Source organism: Podarcis cretensis (genome assembly GCF_951804945.1).
Source record: "Podarcis cretensis genome assembly, chromosome: 2".
Classification (NCBI taxonomy): domain Eukaryota; kingdom Metazoa; phylum Chordata; class Lepidosauria; order Squamata; family Lacertidae; genus Podarcis; species Podarcis cretensis.
Window position 1 is genome coordinate 98,715,255 of NC_137171.1, and position 15,979 is coordinate 98,731,233.

Below are 15,979 nucleotides of genomic sequence, written 5' to 3' on the forward strand. Positions count from 1 at the left end.
GTGAGTTTTGCTTCTAGATGGGGGCCTAATCTGCAAAGAGTTTTGGTTATTTTAAACTTACTCGATTTTCCCTGGAAAGGGAAAATCCAAATTAAAGGGTAGGGGAGAATAGAGGAAGATATGTCACGTTGCTGCTGCAAAATGAAACAAAAAACAAAACAAAAAACCTACATGGCTGATGAGCACTGTTTGTACAATATACACTCATCTGGAAGTACCCAGGAATTAAGAGGGCAAATTTAACCTATTTCAATACGGACTGTGTGGTAAAAGTAATTCCAGAACATTATGTGCAAATATTAAACCACCATTTTCACAAATTAAATAATGAAAAACAAGAAACTTACTCAAATTGTGATTGTCTTTCTTTTGTCTCTCTTTCGCCAGCGCTCTCGCCTCTGACTCTGTTGGAAATACACATGCTATGCATGTTAACGAAGTAATTAGAATTAGAGATATGTAAGAAAGGCAGTGTTAAGCCAAGAAAACATTCACACATTTCACATGCACTTCTTGCATGCAGCATCAGACAAGACCCTTGCAATGCTTCTTGTTTAATATCACAGCATATTATCACGCAGTACTATTTAGTACGCCCCATCCTAAATATTGGTGCAGGCTGGAAGATTAACAAGTTTGGAACAAAACTTTCAGGGCCAGGCACATGGCTATTAGTCGCTGGTGAATAAGTTTTCCAAGTGGGCAAGGTATTGAAGTAACATTTTCCCTTTAGACAGAAGTGAAAACAGGGATATTGAAACTCTTGTCCTTTTCCATGGAAGCCATTGCTTTCTGCAATGAAATAAAGCCAACATCTCTTGCGCCTAAATATGAAAACCAAACTAGAAAGGGCTACGTATGCAGGAGTTAACAAGTTTATGAAGGTCAGGCACACAAAACGTATAGTACATCTTTTGTGTAGGCCACTTTTAGTTTACGTTCCAAGTTAGGGCAATACAGGGCCCTTTATTATAAAAACAAAATAATGAACAAAAACACACAATGGTGAACACAATGGTGCATTATCTTTGCCTGCTGCGAGTCTTGTTATTTTTCCTTCGTTAAATAAAACAGGCAAAGGGTAGACATTAAGGAAGCACTGCTCTGCACTCATGACTTGTCCCATCCATTCATAGATGCAACTGCAGCTCGGCACAATGTGACTAGTACAATGAACTTTCTGAGAGAACTTGACATTTCACGTTTCAACACAGGATCATTTATTTTCAGAGTACACTATGTGAACTGCTTCGGGATACGGTCTAACCTTGAGCAACTTAAAAGATTATTTAAAAAGGCAAGTGTCTAACCGCCCATTTACCATGGGTCTGACCAGCACCGTCTTCACAGATTCAATGATCTACAATCATCGAGTCTTTCCACCACTATTTAGCATGAATGGCAGAAGTATGAATGGCAACCATTAAGGCCAACAACAAAATTAAGTTTTATTATCAAAGTTTCTCCTTATTCCCTTAAATCCTGCCCGCCCCCCAATGTATGCTTGCTCCAAAAGATTAATGAGCAGATTTCCTTCTCCTTGACCGTGCTCGGCGAATCTCCACTGCAATTACACTTTTATGGCAGATTGGTAGACGGCACCCCTAAGTGTCCACTGTCAGTTACACAGCATCCTGTGGCGAGTGATTTGGACCTAAGAGATGCCTCCTGAGATGCTTTGTACTTCGATACCCTAAAATAAAATGACATGCGTGCAACACTGGTCTTTTCTCCTTTGAAATATACATCAAGCAGCAGCCCAATTATTTTCAATCGCAACCAATGTTCTTCCTAAAAGCTGGAATCCGCATCTTACAGACATCTGCATCCTTGCAGTGCTTCATACATTATGGATTAAAAATGTGCCCGATGTGTATACTCAAAGCACCGACTGACTTGAAGCACTTTTAACACCTGGGAAAAGGATGCTGAGCTGTCCGGTCCAGCAGGGTTTTGATTTGGACAGGACAGAGCATTTGCTTTCCACGCAGGCAGCTCAGTAAATGGGATCTCCAGGTGAGGCTAGAAAACACGGAAACTTTGGAAAGCTGCTGCCAGTCAGAGTAGGCCATACTGAGGAAGGTAAACCACTGGCCTGATTCAGCATCCAATGTTCCTGGTATAAATGTATTACCGGCCATTTATAGGTTCAGCAGAATTCTTAAGTTCCTAGAAGCACCTTTATCAGAAAATGCACATTTTGAAGCATACTGTTCTAAATTACCTGTGAGTTCCCTTTTTATATTAGGAAGGTTGGCAGGACAAGAGTTGCTGATGTTGAGTCCGGGGGGAGGCATGCCTTGATTGCCATAGAGGTCCACAAGATTGCCGGAGACAGGTAACTGGGGGAGACAACGGAGGGTATGGATTATTTCCCAAGTCCCATATGAGACCCTTGGATGCAGAAAACTGAAGCAAAATGACGGCTAACACTTTTTGCACTGTTGGCCACTTGCTAATGCAATTCTCCATAGGACACATAACAGGGCCGGCCCTCCCATGAGGCATGGCGAGGCAACCGGCTCAGGTGGCAGGGTCCATAGGGGCAGCAGATCCCCATGCAGATCTTCATTCCCCACCTTGTTTCCGATGTAGAACTTCAGTCGCCTATTCTTCCCTAGTGGGTGCCACTTTGTGATTTTACTCAGGCAACAAAACATTTTGGGCCAGCCCTGATCCATACTACGTATGGATAAGGAGATACCGGGTGCATGCTCAGAAACAGCAGCTGGTTCAGAACACAGTTTAAAGAGTGGGCTGCTCAGAGTGCAAACTTCACTGGCTTTCCTTGGGTTTCTGGGCACAATTCAATGTGCTGTGTTTATTCTATAAAGGTCTAAATGGTTCTAAGTGGCTTGAGGCACAGACGTCACATTCATGGGGCTTTTTCAGATAAGGAAGTGCAATGAAAAGAAAAACACCCACATGACCCACAGCTACCTCTCAAGAATAAGGCAAGCTCGAGCATGCACCCACCAAAATTGTAAATAAATTCTAAAGTCCCCAAAGAAAGGGACAGGGGGAATAGAAGCAAATTTTGGAGGAGAATAAATTTTCTGGGAAATTGGAAGGCAGGTTCCAGCAAACCACTAGTTAAACTTATCCACAGTTTAGGTTTCCGGCATAATACTAAACACATGGTTAATCAAAAACAGAAGTGAAAGTTTCCAATCTCCACTCACCCAAGAGTGCCATCTTGAATAAAATATTGGAGGAGAAGGCAGTCAAGCCCCACCCTGAATAACTGATCACATGATGTCGTACACGCACACCACTTCAATGGCAATGGCCATCAACTTTGGGGGGTGGCCCCCTCAAATATTTTATTGGGGAGGAAAAAGCCCACTCGGTCCCTATGAGTTGGCTCCTATGCAGCCCCCCCCCATACACACACTTTGTCTGGTTCCAATCATGAAAAAACATGGTTTAATGTGATGTCTCCGTGCAGCCACTTGTGACCTTAAATGAGATTTATGACAGAGATGAAGGGCCAGTGCAGAAGTATATAATGCTCGCATTTCATGCTCCTAGTGTAAATGGCACTTTAATGATCTCTGTAGATGCTTGAGTAGCAATTGAGCACAGCTTGCAATGTAACAAACAGGGGCTAAACCTTTGCTGCAAAACAACAGAATCTTTGTTCTCTCTCTGAGTGTAGAACTATTTATAGGCTGCAGGCAAGCTACTTCCTCTGCAGGGATTTTGCATACCTTCTGTTTAGGAGCCCAGACATCTTACCACTGCAAATGTTAAGACCGAGAATGCATACAACTCTTAGAGAAAGGCACTGCATTTCAGAAGCAAGGTTAACTTATCCTGGATATTACAACTTGTTTCAGGAAAAACACTGCATGAATTGTGGCTGTGTTCATCTAGAGGATGAAACTTACTGAGACTTGGCGTTACTCTTGAATCCAGTCCCGTCTACTTATTTCACACAGAGCCAGTATTCCTAGTTAATAGGTCATCAAGGCCTGTCCTAGAGATTGTTGTTTCAACTACCATTTTGTGGGTAGGAAAGCAGAAGGAACACATAAAACTGCTTAACTACAACTGCTTCTCTCATTTGCATGTTGATAGCGGTGAAACAGTTGGGAAATGCCTAATCCAATGCTTTTCTTCACCCAAATCCAGAGGCAGTGCCTTGTCAAAATCCTTTCCAAAATAATAAGAGCACCTTTCCGAAATAACAGGAAAAGGGGAAGCCACAGATTTCAAGGATGTGTCTAGAAACTGGTTCTAGACACTGGCCCTATGATCAGAGAACTACAAGAGAGTCACTAGAATTCTATCAAATAAATAAATAGTGTTATGAGAATGGGGAGGAGCAGACTCGCCACAATCTCTAGGGTCAGTAAAGAGCTGAAATTTGAGAAAACTCATAAATTCATGAAGCAAGCAAAGGCTGGCTAATTAAAACTAAGCCAAGTGCTGTTGCATTCCATTTAAGATCAGAAAGCCCAGGCATCTTCACTTAGTTAGCTAGGGATAAGCCAATTCATTAACATGACAAAAGGGGTTGGTGGCCTTTTAAGAGAAATACTCTGGTATGGGCAGACAGAGGTTGCCAAGGTGTTGGGGGGGGGGCGATGTTTGAAGTGACAGGAAAAGAGTGTTTTTAGCAAGGTGTGCTGGGAAGAAGGAGGAGTGGGAGGACAAAGAGAGAACCATCTTAGCAGACTGGGTGAAGGGAGGTTGGGAAAGATGCCTTGGGCTGCAGTGCTGCACAGCTTGTGGGGAACAAGCCCCTCTTGAGATGGCCATCCAAACTCAGGTGTAAATGTGCGAATAAATTCTATTTCTTAAAGCTACAACAGTCTCCACTGTGTCTTGCATCTCAAAGAAACAGAGACCTTGGGTCAACGCCTGGAACCCCCTGGAATCTTGCTACCGATCAGCGGAGCGGTAGGGGCTCCCAACTTTTGCAACAATATGGTTGCTTGCAATAAACAGGCATTGTTCTTTATTTGAGATTAGATTGAATTGCTGATTACTATTTCAGCTGGGGGAGGCAGCTAGTTAAAACATGCCACATTTAAACAAACAAATAAACTCAACTTTCATCCTTACAGGCACTCTGAAATAGAGGTGCTGAATAATACAACAGCAAAACAAACAAACAAACACCCCACCAAAACACAGATTATAAACACAAGTACCGTATTTGCTATTTGTAGGGCAGGATCCATTAAACCAAATATTTCTTCGTTATAACTTGACTCCAAACTGATAATGTCGTCAATTACATCATCCATCTATAATGGAAAGGTGAGACATGTAAGAAATAGGAACTATGTTCAAGAGGAGGCATACATGAAGAGACAAACACTAACCAGCGAGATGCCCAGACCTTTAGCTACTCCCAATTTAGTGGCTGGAACATTAATTGCATAACTGGTGGCAGTGTAGGGGTGGGTGGGGAGGAAGAGCTACAAGGAAGGGAGAACTGTACCCTCAAGTTCAGAGTCAAAACCACATGCACAGTTTTCTCCTTGTCCTTTTAAAATAGTGTAATAGAAGGAACAAGCCCCTTGTACCGAAAGGTATATTAGTGAAATACTACAGGCATTCCTGGATGTGACACTAAATACTGAAGTCAAAGAGGGATATTTCAGTCATTAACAGACTAACAGCAACAAAACCCAAGAGTGACACTGGTTGTTTGTTTGGCAGAAAACCTTAGCCAATTCGCAGCCAGTTCTGCGATACGTATGGTCCGTGCTTTATGCTTGATTGCAACAGCCACATTTCACACTTTTAGGTGTACATTAAAAAAAAGAGAGTCTGGAATGGACACTGTTATTTCTGATTGCAAGGAGGCTTTGTATCTCCCCAGGATGATTAAACCGCTTCCAGCGCAATGGAACACCATGAAGAGTGCCAGGGCGCACGGAAACTATGTTTACCTTCCCGCCACAGCAGTATCTATTTATCTACTTGCACTGGTGTGCTTTCGAACTTCTGGTTGGCAGAAGCTGGGACAGAGCAATGGGAGATCACCACCGCAGAGCAGATTCGAACCGCCAACCTTCTGATCGGCAAGCCCAAGGGGCTCAGTGGTTTAGGCCACAGCGCCACCCGCATCCCTTTGTCAACTAGTACCTGCATGCAAGATGCTCGAGAATGTGTGTTGAGAGTCTGGCATTCATTCTCCACCCTGTTGCTTTGCTCTTCAAATTTATAAAAGCCCTGTAAACATGAAAAATGAGAAATATAAGGAAAAAAAGGTAGATATGTGTGGGGGTTTACAGTTAAGGCATAGCTGTCAACATTTCCCTTTTTAAAGGGAAATTCCCTTATTCCGAATAGGATTCCTAGTAAGAAAAGGGGAAAGTTGACAGCTATGAGTTAAGGGGGTCGGTCTTCCTTAGAATGGCTGGTGTTGTGAACCTACCGAATGCCAGAATGATAACTAGAGAACTTTGAACCACAGTTTAAAATAACTAGGTAGGCCAGGCCCATCCAGGCTCACCCTGAATGCCAATTCTGCAATTGACTTGACATATTGCAGCTATTCCCATTCTCTGTACCAATTATGTGCTGAATGCATTACAGCTATGTGGAAATGGACTAATATGCACAGCCCTAAATGTGACATGAAGGCTGCCAACATCAATCCCGCCCTATGGGAATCCCTTGCAGACAACTATAGTGCCTGGAGACAGACAGTCAAGTTGTACATCCACAGCAGTGACCAGAGGAGGAATGACCGCTGGGAGGAGTGCAGTGAGAAGAAACTCCATGGTGCGTCTGTAGTAGCACAACTGGATGCCTTTATATGTCCCAGCTGCAACAAAACATGTCTCTCTCGTATCAGTCTCTACAGCCACAGCAGGCGCTGTGACCTTCCAACAGTTAAAATTCGCCCACAAAGGTGCACTCCTCCATTGTCTCCAGAGATGGAAGGATGCCAACAATGTGACCCAATGGAAGTTTTGTCGTTTAAGACCATGCATCTAAATTCCAAGGTAGGTGCTCATTTTGACTACAGCTTCTGCTAAGTTTCTCCTTCATGCACCCACCGATTCCTTGCATTGTTAACAAGGAATCCTAAGAGCAAATATCCTTCTCCCCACCCCAAAATGTAATGAAATCCCACAACATCTACTTTTTTTTTTTTTGGTTCAGTGCCACAAAATAACTCAAGTATACACTAATATGCACAAGTGCAGAGACAGATAATAGGAAGTACTTATTCATGTACCGTATTTTTCGCCCTATAGGACGCACCATCCCATAAGGCGCACCTAGTTTTTTGGGGGGGAAATAAAGGGAAAAGAATTATTTCCCCCCCCAGGCGCGGGGCTGGGGCGGGGGAGGCCCGAGCTTCCCCCGCCCCAGCCACCAAACAGGCAGCTCTCTGCAAGCCGTGGGAGCCCAGCGCTGGCTCCTGCTGCTTGCGGTGAGGTCCGCGAAGCCTGGATGCTCTGAGCTCAGCGGGCAGGCTTCTGCATGCAGGCAACTCTCCGCAATCAGCGGGAGCACTCCCGCTGCTTGCGGAGAGGTCCGCGAAGCCTGCAGAGCGAGAGGGGTCGGTGCGCACCGACCCCTCTCACTCTCTAGGCTTCAGCGAAAGCCTGCATTCGCCCCATAGGACGCACACACATTTCCCCTTCATTTTTGGAGGGGAAAAAGTGCGTCCTATAGGGCGAAAAATACGGTAGCTTATAGTTAAGCTATGGAATTTGTTCCCATAGGAGGCAGCAACAGCCACCAGCCATGTTGGCTTTACAGCGCTGTTCTTGACTTTTAAAGCCTTATTTAGCTTCATACCAAGTTATTCAAAGGGCTGCCACAGACTGAAGATCAACTAGGGAGACAGAAAGGCTGACAGGCCGAAGGAATCTGGCCTTTTCCATGGTGGCCCCACCATTGTGAAACTCACTGCCCTAAGAAAGAGGACTGGCCCCTTCCATGCTATCATTTAAAAGGTAAAGGTAAATGACCCCTGACAGCTTAGTCCAGTCACAGACAACTCTGGGGTTGTGGCGCTCATCTCGCTTTACTGGCCGAGGTCATGTGGCCAGCATGACTAAGCCGCTTCTGGCAAACCAGAGCAGTGCACGGAAACGCCGTTTACTTTCCCGCCAGAGCAGTACCTATTTATCTACTTGCACTTTGACGTGCTTTCAAACTGCTAGGTTGGCAGGAGCAGGGACTGAGCAATGGGAGCTCACCCCGTCGTGGGGATTTGAACCGCCAACCTTCTGATCGGCAAGTCCTAGGCTCAGTGGTTTAGACCACAGTGCCACCTGCGTCCCTATGCTATCATTTAGGTGGTCTCTAAAAAAATTTTGTGTTCACATAGGGGCTTCCGTTTTGGTGCGGTTGTGGGTGGGTGATGGAACTGGATTACAGAAAGTGAAATGTGTTTTGCTGCTTCTGTTATTAATGGTGTGTCATTTGATACATTATAAGGTTGTTAAAGACAGAAGTGCCTGGCGTGCTCTGGTCCATGGGGTCACGAAGAGTCGGACATGACTAAACAACTAAACAACAACAACAAGGTTGTTAAAATGTTTGTATATTAAAATATTTAGACCAGTGGCATACAGAGCCATTAAATGAAAACGATAATATAGGGAAGCCATGTTAAATATGCAAGCAGTCGTTAGTACAGAAGGTCGGCAACAATAGGGTATTTAAAACAGATTTGAATAGTTAAAACCAATGGGTGTGTAAATAGTGGAATGGTTGGCCATGCCAAGCAGCAAGTTAAGGAATATATGGCAGTCCACATAGACACTGGAGCGTTAGTGGGTAATTATCATGAAATTAGAATGCTGGGTCACCTAATGAAACTAACAATCTGGCAAAGGCAGAAAAGTTTGTATCATTTACTTAAAACATTTATATGTTTTTCATCAGGATAGATTCCAGAGTGGTTTGCAAGCATCAAAACTATAATAACCATATGCAAAATACTTTGGCATATCATAATTAACTTACAGAATCTGCCATTATAAGATGCAGAAATTACCATTGGCTTAGTTTGCTTCAATAAGGGATTAGAGAAATTCAAAGAAGATAGGTTTATTAGAGGGTAGGGATGAATGGATTGTCAGTTTTAGCTACACTGTTCCTCGTTTTCTTAACTTCATTCATCCCATTTCTTCATGTTGGTGCTTTTTTAAAACAGCCCACACAATAACTTGTACACAATTTCATGTGTGCTTCTCTTAATATACACCTTTTTTAAAAAAAAAAACCCCACACATTTATTTATCATATATAAATAAATAAATATCATTTATTTACCTAATGCTAGTCCTACTCAGAGCAGACCCATTGGAATTAATGAACATGACTAATTTATCTCCGTAGGGCTTCTCTGAGTAAAAATTAGTTGCAATATTTATTATTACAAAAGCAGTTTCCTTGCATAATTTGCATTCCTATATCTTACATTCCAAAATCACAAACTAAAATAATTTGTACACATTGTGGTAATAGATTTTGGCATATTTGGAAGCAGTTCCCCATGATTTAATGAATTTTGTATGCATTTTGGTGTACCCTTGCCCCTAGCATAAGAGTTTTTGAAAATAATTTTTAAAAACTGAAAGTTGTACAGTACTACAGAAGCAAATTTCAAAGGATAATGATGTTTCAGTTTATGTATTTGTTCGGGAAGTTCGCTTAAAAATGCAAACCAAATGAATTGGCCCCTCCCTCCCTATCAGCAAACAGCTAAATGGAATCTCTGTGTTTGGAGGAAGCATGCCACTGATTGCTAGTTCATGGGAGATGAACAACAGAAAATCTGGTTAGTCACTGTATGAAATAGGATGTCATTCTCTACAGACCCACAGTCACATATAACAAGTCTTTTCTTATGTTCGAAGTATGTGCCCTGGCAGGCAATTCAAAAATGTCACTGTGTGGTGGAATCCTGCCATCTGAATCCACCCTGAGTCACAATAACATTTATCCCAGAAAGTTTTGAAAGAAACAAGAAGGACATTGTATGCTAAAAGGTCAGTAGCATCCTTCCACACAGTGTATGCTAACACAACACAAAGAAAATCTAAATAATTTCGCTAAGGGTTGGCACAGGTTTTTTTTTATTGTTGTTGTTAACCAACGCATATTTTTACGCCAGACGCATTCACATTAATACCGTGACTTGTTTTGCCTTCTTAAAAAAATGAGTTACATAATTAGCTGTTAACAAGAGTAAATTAAAAAGCAGCATTCACGCATCGTAAGGAATACACAGAGGGCTCCTGCTTAACTCCTCCCCTTGTGTGAGCGGGAGCAACAAACAATGATCACTTGCTTAGTGTTTGTTCCAGGTGTACAAACCATGGTTGGTTTGAGTGAAACAAGTCATGGTTCCTGGTTTCAATGTAATGGTAAGTGGAAGGAGTGAAGTGGGAGCATTTTGGTAGAATATTCCGTTCCAGGAATGATTGTTGTATGTCACATGCGTGTTTACACTCCTGCACAGCACAGCTTGCTGGGAACTTCCGTTTGTGTATAGCTTTTGCTTATGCTGTTTGCTTGGACATGAAGGGGAGAAGGCATGTTTTTCCCTTCCTCCTGATGCTGAATAAACTGCCTGTAAATACGCTTTACACAGCCTCTATCTGCCACTTCTTTTGCGTGTTATTCACTCTGCTGATTAGAGCGTGCTCAAGCTTCTGGAGGCTTCTGAAGCTGTGAGTCGCTGTTAGATGCTGAACCACGGACCGGAGATTACCCGGCTGCCAACCAGTGGGCTGGAGCCAGCTGGGGGCCAGCGAATTGCCCCCGTTCCCTTGGATGCATCCCAACACATTTGTAATGAATCAGGATGCATGGTGTGTGAACCACTGCTATGAAATGTAAATATCTGCATGTTTAGATGGAGGAGGGACGATAACACAAATAGAAAACATAAGATCTTCCTTACCTCCTTTTCACAGTTGGAGTTGAGCGTAAGCATGGCCATTGGGCTGTTTGGTGCGCTGCTTCCAGTGCCAGGTGGTATAATATGATCCCCTGGCTGATTTGGGCACGGTAAGCTTAGCGCCTGGTTGGTGTGCTTGTTTCCTAATGTAGTAGAGAGGTACTGCTTGACTTGCTGCCGTTGAGCTTGTTGGATGTGGTACTTGGTAGGGTTTTCCAGGTGAGTCTGCACCTGCAAAGGCATAATAAGAAGGTGGTGGCACCTAGTTAGTGTTCATCATTTCAACATCAGTTTCTGTACGTTCATCTGGCATGGGTTTATCTAGCACTGAAAATTTTTAGGTTGCGCCTGGAAATACAGCTCATTTGCAAGTTCAGATGTTAAAAAGAAATGCACGTAAACGAAGGCAAACACATAGCTTATAATAAAAATCAAATGCAGGTTTCGCAAAAGATGACAGGCGGAATCCTACGAAGTAAGAATTTCAAAATGTCAGCAACGTATTGAACTTAGGTAACGGGAAAATAAAGATGAAGTCAACTAGAAAGTTCAACTTTCCTCCCTCAAATTGCTGGAAAGTAGACAAAATCTGTATGAAGCAGCAACACACTTAAGACATTAATAGAAAATTGTGTTGACAAGGAATACGAGAAATATTTGACTTATCCACAATTATTTATCTTGGTCCTTATAGTAGAAAAATGAACTTAACAAACATTAAAGCTCATATAGTAACCGCACCATGTATACGCAGAGACTTAGGCTCAATCACTTTTAAATGGGCTTTATTTGATTCAACTGTTTATGTTGGCTTTCAGCTGAATAATGAAGCGAAACACAAAGAAAATGCTCATTCCATTAAATCAACTATATAGGCACAAATAGGAAAAGGCGTATTACGGTATGTCCCCCTTACTATTCTTACGGTAAAAGTTGTATCGAATGAAGTCACACTCCGAGTAGACACACTGAAATCAACAAAACTAGGTGAGTCGTGCCCATTAATTTCAAGAGGTCTGAATCTTATTTAGTTGGCTAAGATTACAAACATTATAATGCAGGAGGGTCTGCATGTACCCATAGCCCCAATGAAGTAATTGGGTTTAGGCATATGCAACTGTGCAGAGATTTTTTAAAAAAGAAATAAATAAGGTAACTCACCTGGTAATGATTATACTCAAGCATTTCCAGCATGACATTTATATACTCCTAGAAAACTAGACAACCAGTTTGGCAGCTTTCCTTTAATTTTCTCCTACTCCAGTTCAAAGGCTCATCCACGGACGCACTGTAAACAAGTTATCCCCAAAATGGCACAAGCAACTAGGGTATAACAGCTCAGGCTTATAATAACCTAAACTAATTAGTTATGCATGTAGAGAAACTGTTCACACAGGGGGCTTTTTTGGAGGCTGTGCAAGTCTGGCCTGACATTTTTGGGATTCATGATTTTTTTCCATGGCTTTTGACGTCATGCTTTTTCATAAACATGAAAGGGCCTTTTAAAGTGATGGGTTATCAAAGTCAGATTGATAGTTTGCTTAAGGCCAATTTGCCATTCAGCTTTCGTTCCAGTCATACTAGCAGACAATGGGATTTTTCTTTGGCAGTACCATTAGTTGTTGTGTGTCTGCCGCTAAAGACGACACTGGAGGAAAACCACTAGGCGAGTTTGTCCACTATGCACGCTACGGCTAGGGAACGCTGCAACCTTCTGTCGGACTTGCTAGCCGTCTCTGAGTTTCCACAATGGTTTGTTGGGCTCACTGAATTCTTACTCCAGACAGAATGTGGCTATGGTAGGATCGCAACTCGCACACATTAAACTTGCGTGATCCGTTCAGGACACTACTGGAAACCGTGGAGACCTGGGACAAAAGCCCACCTTATTCTGCGTTAGCAGAATTCCACTCTTTAAAAAGATACTTGCCATACATGGTAGCATACCCAAAAGGTGCTGATAGTACTCTACTAAAAATGTGTTTTGGCTTTGTTTGTATTATTTCTCCACTCTTTTTACATGAGTACTTAATTCAATAGGAGTCAAATTATCTGGAAAATCAAAGATCACAAGAACAGTTTGAACTGTACCTCTTTAACATTTTCTTCTAAGAGCGAGGGAAACTTTTAAAGCATTTTCTTTAGCATGCATTGAGTACTTCAGCCACAGAAGAGAATCTAACTTCCTGTGCATACAGACATCTTCAGGGTGCTATGTAAGCCAGCCTCATTCAACTGTAAATGTGAAAATTCACAAAAACCAGCTCAACGTGTATTTAAAATGTGCCCTACTGAGCTTGTATTGGGAGTGATTTATTGTGACTTTATTTCAAAAGTTAAAACCACCACAGAACAGACTAAAAGAAAGTAATAGGAAAGAACGGATTGTTTAAATTGTTTCCTGATGCTAGGAGTATAGCACTATTTAGAATTAACCCTGTATTTTTGAATCGGCAAGTGATCTTCTGCCTCTACTTTCTATATAAGGTAATGGATGACCCCCCATTCTAAAATATTAAGACAATTATTTAGATAGATGTACCTATAAACCAAAGTGAGGAAAAACCTCACTTAACAAAGCCCAACCAAGTCTCTTTCTTCATATGTAATTTAGCTAATAGTGGCAAACATGGTCAGAAAAACATACCAGATTTCAAGTAAGACACGTATTCAAAGGGAGGATGTTTATAATAATGACCTTTTGTTCCTATTAATATTGCCCTAGGAACTGGGCTTTGCGATTATAAAAAAAATCAAAAAATCAAATACTTTTTTAGCCTTTGCTCTCATTTCAATGGAACTTTTGTTTCAAAATGTCATGGGATATAAAAGAAAAGGTTAAAAATTTAGGTTTCTAACAATTAATGATGCCAAAACACAAGCCCCACCAACCCACATCAACTAAAAACATTTCATGAACTATGCAGTGCCTTTAGGGTTAGGCCAATTTCACTAGAAAACCAGTCCAGTCAGCGAGACGGAACTCAGTCCGGAAACAGGACTGCGAAACAAGGCTTCAACCCACATTAAAGTGGCTTTTAGTTTCCAGAAATGGAGAAAGGAAGCCTCTAAATGATCTTGTAGTTTTGACTCCATGCTTGGTGACCAGTCTAACAATTCATGGTCCAGGCCAGTTTGCATTTCTTAGTACAGAAAGTATTGATCCGATGTGTAGAGATCTTTGCTATTCTAATTAATTCAAGGGGGTCCTGGAAGCTTCTCTGTGTGAAAGAAGCAAGCACAAGGTTCATGGTGTTTGGGTTATTCCTTCAGAGAAGCTGAGTACAGCTGGCTTAAACTGGTTTTGTTATCACTTCTGTCAAGGTCATGCTGACTATAATAATAGGCCAGAAGGAGCCTGGGTCTTCACTTTCTCTTTCTATCTCTCTTCCTTCTGGTGTGGTGTTCCATACACAGTATACTTAATGGTAAGGTTTAGTCTTATTATAAGTTATTGTAAATTTAAGTCGGCTGCAACTGGATTTCTTATGGACAGTGCCAATCCTGAATGTATTGGATTTGTGACCATTATGCTCATTTGCCTTCAGTAGCAGTAAGCTCTGCTGGGTGAAATACAATTGTCTCTGGTCTATTTTGGAGGGAACCTTGCAATGTGTGTAAGTTTTTACTCTGCTAAGTGTACATTGGAATCTGCTCTGGATCAATACTGAATAGAATTTCATGACAATAGGTAGGCAGTATCCAGTACTACTGTTTTGCTAGACTTTGTCCTGAGCAAAGGAACTTTCCCATTCTCTCCCCTGCAACCCTGCCACACACCCTTGAAATCACTTCCAGGGGGTTGATGGACCCTCCAGAGCAGATTTTGAGGGTGCAGATGGGGAGAGAAGAGGAAAGGCGTGTCCTGTTGCATAAGTAGACATGTGCAGCAATGGATACAATTCAGAGTCTCCAAATCTGAAGGGCACCTGGCTCTAACTTTTAGGAGCGTCATCTAAGGTCTTCTAATAAGGCTCAGAAAAAGAACTCTGAGGGTTCGCAGAAGTTCACTTCAAAGGAAAAAGCTTTCAGGTTGAAAAATATTCTCTGGCTCAGATCAAAAACCTGATGGCGAGGTGGAGGAAGGGATGTCAGGTTCCTTGGATGCGAAATGCTTTACATAGACTCTCTCAGCCTGCATCATGGGGACATGACAGCTCTTCTCCCAGGCGATTTCCTGGTTTGGCCTGTATTTTGACACTGTCTGGCAGCCCATCTTAACACTCCAAGCATTGATTAAACTCCAACACCCACTAGACACAGGAATGTAGGGGAGTCAAGGCACAAACTCATAACAATACCCCACAACAAACTCATTACTATAACAATACCCTAAACCAATCAGCTACTCTCCATGTTTTATGATAGGATCTGGAAGGTGCAACAACAAATGACAACTAGTCATCACATTCTGCAGCATCACACAATGAGAAAAAACTAATGCTGCTTTGAGATGCTGTTTAGGATCAGGTAGCCATCCACAGACAAAAGAATCCATGTGCATTTGAATAATAAAAGCCACCATTATAGTTCTTAATGCAGCATTTTTATTTTTTTATTTTTCCAGTACTGTCCACAGCACAAAAGACCACTTGTTTTATCAGTATGACCATGTTTTCACGCTACATGCTTTTGCAGTGAATATTAAGTGCCACGGGAACAATTTGGCAAAGAATGGGAGATTTTGTTAATTCAAAACAGTTTTGTGCCACTTAAATGACTTTAGCTATTAGACATCATAGTTAATAATAAAAATAAAGCAAGCCAGAATCTACCCTTCGTTGCCTGCAGCCTGTAATAGCTTTTATGTCAGCATCAATACCGAGAAGGTTGGATAAGCAGTAGCACAAAAAAACAATTTAAAGGCTTTCATTTTATCACACGATTAACATAATCATTAAGAGATTACCTTTTTTATTTTTTAAAAAATGCTACCGGTATTTTACGGCGAACATGTGCAATGGTTTCCTACTGAATTGCTTGGTTTTATTTCTCTGCTTAAATGAGCTGTGATGTTATTTATGTGCATACTGAGCCCACTGAATTATAATAAAATACTTTTGGATACATCACTGAACTTGATGATCA

The 15,979-nt window shown here is 41.8% G+C and overlaps 1 protein-coding gene across 8 annotated transcripts in view; it reads right to left on the reverse strand.

The window, feature by feature from the left end:
• MITF (melanocyte inducing transcription factor) overlaps window positions 1-15,979 on the reverse strand; it is a 145,567-nt gene that overhangs the window by 10,124 nt on the left and 119,464 nt on the right. For 4 of the 8 annotated variants that reach the window (XM_079963437.1, XM_079963436.1, XM_079963439.1 and 1 more), the window contains exons 3-7: window positions 10,895-11,122; window positions 6,103-6,189; window positions 5,160-5,255; window positions 2,225-2,342; window positions 348-422 (exon numbers count right to left, since the gene is read on the reverse strand). In XM_079963437.1, coding sequence (XP_079819563.1) covers window positions 348-422; window positions 2,225-2,342; window positions 5,160-5,255; window positions 6,103-6,189; window positions 10,895-11,122 — 604 coding nt within the window. Of the gene's footprint in view, window positions 1-347; window positions 423-2,224; window positions 2,343-5,159; window positions 5,256-6,102; window positions 6,190-10,894; window positions 11,123-12,052; window positions 12,213-15,979 lie in introns of those variants that run through there. The other 4 variants (XM_079963438.1, XM_079963441.1, XM_079963443.1 and 1 more) reach the window with 3 other exon arrangements.